Here is a 4,847-nt window from a genome sequence, read left to right as displayed (position 1 = left end):
TTTCTCTTATTCTTAAACAATTTTTATTCGAACTAGAAAATTGAATGGAGAAAGGGAGAACAAGGGAAATGGTAAAAAGAATTTTTACATAAATAGGCGGTCGGATTTAAATGTTACTTTTCCTAATCAATATGCATAATTTATTCTTCAATTATACATGATTATACACATTATAAATGAGTAACACATATATTACACATTCAACGACTATTTTAAATATAGACGATTGTTTAGGCAGCCATTTGAGTTGATTCTTTAGGGGGAGGGAGGGGAGAGGAGGGCAGAATACATCCCTAAACTATTGAAAACAGAGTAATTATATCCTCCATTTGCTTTTGGATACTAATTTACACTTGGCATTAAAAAAATGGCTCATATTGGCTCTCCTCGTTAATAGACTCCACATTTCACATGAAATAATATTTTTTTTTGGTGACCTAAAAATTAAGTTTGAAAAAACACAAAAAAAAAAAAAAAAAATTCATGAATATATCTCTTCAAACAGCAAAAACTCAAAACAAGCACATAGAAATAATTTTTTAACAGTTAATTTGCTTGCACTAATCACATAGTGAAGGTCCAATTTTCTTTTATTTTAGGATGGAGTAATTTTGATATTTGCAAGACCTGATGCAAATATTTTTTTTATACTCCTTGTATAATTCCTGCAGACGATAATTGCTAGCATAAACAGTCCTTCAATTTCAAAATACTAAGATATTTAGAAAACCTTAATAAAAAGGAATAAAGTCTGATGAAATAGGTCTTACATGATACAGTGTATGCAGGGGTAGATTAGTAATTAGCAAGGGTCAGTAACGACTGTTAATTAAGAAGTCAGGAAGTTAGTTATACTGTAATTAGCCGGTAGTTAATTGTAGTTAGTTGGAGTACAACTATAAATTAGTGGAGGATACACATTATAAAAGTAGGAGCTATAGTACACTTTCTATACAGACGAATTCATTTTCACAAAATCTTCTATGTTTCTCTCGCAATTGAGCTCAACTAACACTTTCATTTCTCTACAAATCTCCACATGGTATCAGAGCTATAAGGCCACAATTGTGAGTCAGGCACTACGATTCTATATAAATCTATACAGTTCATAGCTTGAGGAATTTTTAGATTCAAAAATGGCGACGACAGTCCTAGATCACAATCACGCTCTATATCTTCATCCTTCAGACACAACAGGTGTGCCGATTATCTCAATTTAACTGACCGGATCGGAGAACTACTCCATTTGGAGTCGTGCGATGCAAATTCAATTGCTTGAAAAGAACAAGCTAGGGTTGATCGACGGAACATGAAAAAAGAAGGATTTTAGCTCTGATTTTGGTCATCAATGGGATAGGTGTAACGATATTGTGTTGGAATAGATAATGAGCTCAGTCTCAAAGGAATTGGTGACAGAAATTGTGTATGGAAAGGATGCTAGTGTTGTTTGGGCAGATTTGCGAGAGAGTTTTGACAAGGTGAATATGTCAAGGATTTTTCAGTTGCATACGGGAATTGCAACAATTACACAAGGAAATGATAGTGTTTCTGTATATTTTTCAAAACGCAAGGACCTTTGGGATGAATTTGACAGTATGGTTCCTCCTTCTTGCGATTGTCCGAGATCTAGGGATTTTATGGAACATATGTATAGGCAGAAACTACTACAGTTCTTAATGGGCCTAAATGAGAGTTATAAACAGGCACAAAGTTAGATTTTGATGACTAATCCTATACCAACAGTGAACAATGCTTATTCTATGATCATTGAGAGAGAGAGTCAAAGAGCATTGACTAATTCCTCTATGGCAGGTAAAGGAACAAAACTAACAGCCTTATTAGCTGGTAAAGGAAGCATTTATCAGAAGCAAAGGAAGAATTGGAATCTCCAATGTAATTTTTGCAAAATGAAGGGACATACTAAAGAAGGCTGTTACAAAATCATAGACTATCCGACAGATTTCAAAAACAAAAGGAACGGGAACATGACTACAACTTACAATGCACATGCTGAGAATGTGAATCCAAATATGACAGGTTCTAGTGCAGTTGGCAGGCGTGAATTCCATGATGTGGCTGGCATAGGAGATCTACCTAAGGCACCTCAACTCACCAATGAACAATACAGTCAGATCATGAAGCTGCTTAATCAAGATCAGTCAGTGGATGGCTCAGCTAATATGGCAGATATTGTTCACTCTTTCCTAGCTTGTGTAGAAAAAAGAAACTGGATAATTGACACAGGTGCAACCAATCATATGGCAGCAGACTTGAGCATGTTGTCTAAATTTAGAGCAGTTAGTCAAGCAAGCAATAAAAGAATACACTTACCAAATGGAGGAATCACCATTGTGCTACATGTTGGGAATTGTAAGCTCACAGATACAGGGGAAATAAGAAATGTACTCTATGTTCCTGATTTTCAATATAACCTCTTATCAGTGTCTAAAGAAACTAGAGAACTACACTGTATGGCTAGATTTTATCCTGATTTTTACATATTCCAGGACCTCTCTAGTGGGAAGGTGAAGGGGATTGGTAGGGAGAAGGACGACCTCTACCTGCTAGTCTCACAACCACATACTAGGAATGGAACTGAGGAGAAGACAGTAACACAAAGATTATGTGCACAAGTAGAGAAGGATGTACTGCTTTGGCATAGGAGATTAGCTCATGCATCTGGAAATTCACTAAAGAAATTATTTGATTTTAATATAGATGAATGTAAAATTGCTTTGGATAATTGTGAAGTATGTCCATTAGCTAAGCATACAAGAGTACCTTTCCCTTATAGTACTACTAAGTCAGAAAAGAGTTTTCAATTACTGTATTTGGATGTATGGGGATCCTATAGTACACCTACATTTGATGGAAATAAATTTTTCTTAACAATTGTGGTTGACTATTCTAGAGTAACTTGGATATTTTTACTCAAATTCAAAGGTGATGTGATAATTGTTATGAGATCCTTCCTTAAAATGATCCACACCCGGTTCAATGTTGTAGTTCAGAAAGTAAGATCAGACAATGGTGGGGAGTTCATGAGCTCAGAAATGCAGGAGTTGTTTAATGGATTGGAAATAATTCATCAAAGATCTTGTGTCTACACACCCCAATAAATGGGGTGGTAGAGAGAAAACACAAGCATCTACTTGAAGTTGCTAGAGCTATTAGATTTCAGGGCCGTATACCATTGAATTTCTGGGATATTGTGTGATGGCTGCAACTTATCTCATAAACAGACTACCCCTCTAAAAACCTTGGAGGAAAGTCTCCTTATGAGCTATTGTTTGGCAAGAAACCTAGCCTAACTCATCTAAAAAATCTTGGCTGTTTATGTTATGCTAGTGTACTGCCTAGGAGAGATAAATTTGCCTGCAGAGCTATCAAAAATGTGTTCATGGGATACTCTATTGTCTCAAAGGGATATATCCCGTATGACTTGAAGGAGCACAGATTCTTTGTCAATAGGGATGTCCTATTCAAAGAAAATGTTTTTCCCTTTCAAGTTATGCGTGAGACCTCTATGTAGCTGGTTGCTAAAGGACCTCAATTACCATCTGAAGATATCAATCCACCTGCAAACCAAGCTCATGAAAACTTTTTAGACACCTCACCTATTGCAGAATCTGATGATGATGGAAATACATTACAACCTGCTCTACCTGTGGATACTCCTCTTCCTTCAGATGAGGATATTCTTGCAGCTTCAAATACTTCACCTGTTTCAAATGATCCTCCTGAGTCTACTGCTGTCATCACTGCTCCTGAACCCTTCAGGAGATCTCAAAGGGTAACCAAGGAGCCTATTTGGTTATCTGACTATATCACTAACACCAGGAAATCCAATTCAGCTATCTATCCTATTAGTGATTACCTGTCTTATGACAGACTATCTTCAGCTCATCAAGCATATCTAGGAGTTTTCTCTTCTATTGCAGAGCCTACTTCCTTCTTGGAGGTTTCTAAGGATAATAGGTGGGTTGATGCTATGAGAGCACAAATACAGGCTTTACAAGACAATCACACCTAGGAATTGCTTCAATTGACCCAGGGAAAACTCCAATAGGATGCAAATGGGTATACAAGGTCAAGCTCAAGGCTAATGGTGAGATTGAAAGATTCAAGGCTCGATTAGTTTAACGATCCGACCGGTCGTTTTGAGATTAGTAGTCCCGAAACCCTATTTATTTCTCCCTCTACTTCTTTTTTGTGGTTATGTAACTTGCCGGGAGGATTTGTCTTTAGTTTCGGAGTAAAATGGGACACATAGTCCATAAGAAGGGAGTCTAAGTCGTAGGATTTGACCGTAGTTCGAACTATATGAATATGACTCCGGAATATAGTTTTGATGGTTCCTATAGCTCCGCAGGGTGATTTTGGTCTTAGGAGCATGTTCGGATGTTGAATCGGAGGTCTGTAGGTCATTTTAGCGTCAGTTTGCGAAAGTTGGGAATATGATAATTTTTGGGAAGTTTGACCGAGAGTGAACTTTTTGATATCGGGGTCGGATTCTGATTCTTGAAGTTAAAATAGGTCCATAATGTCAATTATGACTTGTGTGCAAAATTTGAGGTCAATCGGACTTGATTTGATAGGTTTCGGCGTCAGATGTAGAAATTTAAAGTTTTAAAGTTCATCAGGATTGAATCGATATGCAATTTGTGTTTTTAGCATTATTTGATGTGATTTAAAGGCTCGACTAAATCTGTATGATGTTTTAGAACTGTTTGGTGTGTTTGGTTGAGGTCTCGGGGGGCTCGGGTGGTTTTCGGATAAAAAATTAGACTTGGAGCATAACTGAATCTTTATTGTGTCTGGTGTAATCACACCTACGCATTTTGGGC

At 37.0% G+C, this 4,847-nt stretch overlaps 1 protein-coding gene across 1 annotated transcript; it reads left to right on the top strand.

Moving 5' to 3' along the window:
• Positions 1 to 1,721: 1,721 nt before the first annotated feature.
• On the top strand, positions 1,722 to 4,033 carry LOC142178311 (uncharacterized). The gene is made up of 2 exons (XM_075247642.1): positions 1,722 to 2,750; positions 3,533 to 4,033. Exons 1-2 carry the CDS (start codon positions 1,722 to 1,724, stop codon positions 4,031 to 4,033), a joined length of 1,530 nt encoding a protein of 509 aa, XP_075103743.1.
• Positions 4,034 to 4,847: the final 814 nt, after the last annotated feature.

This window comes from Nicotiana tabacum, chromosome 24 (genome assembly GCF_000715075.1).
Source record: "Nicotiana tabacum cultivar K326 chromosome 24, ASM71507v2, whole genome shotgun sequence".
Classification (NCBI taxonomy): domain Eukaryota; kingdom Viridiplantae; phylum Streptophyta; class Magnoliopsida; order Solanales; family Solanaceae; genus Nicotiana; species Nicotiana tabacum.
The sequence above is the reverse complement of the archived record's forward strand: the minus strand, read 5'-3'. Positions and strand labels throughout refer to the sequence as shown.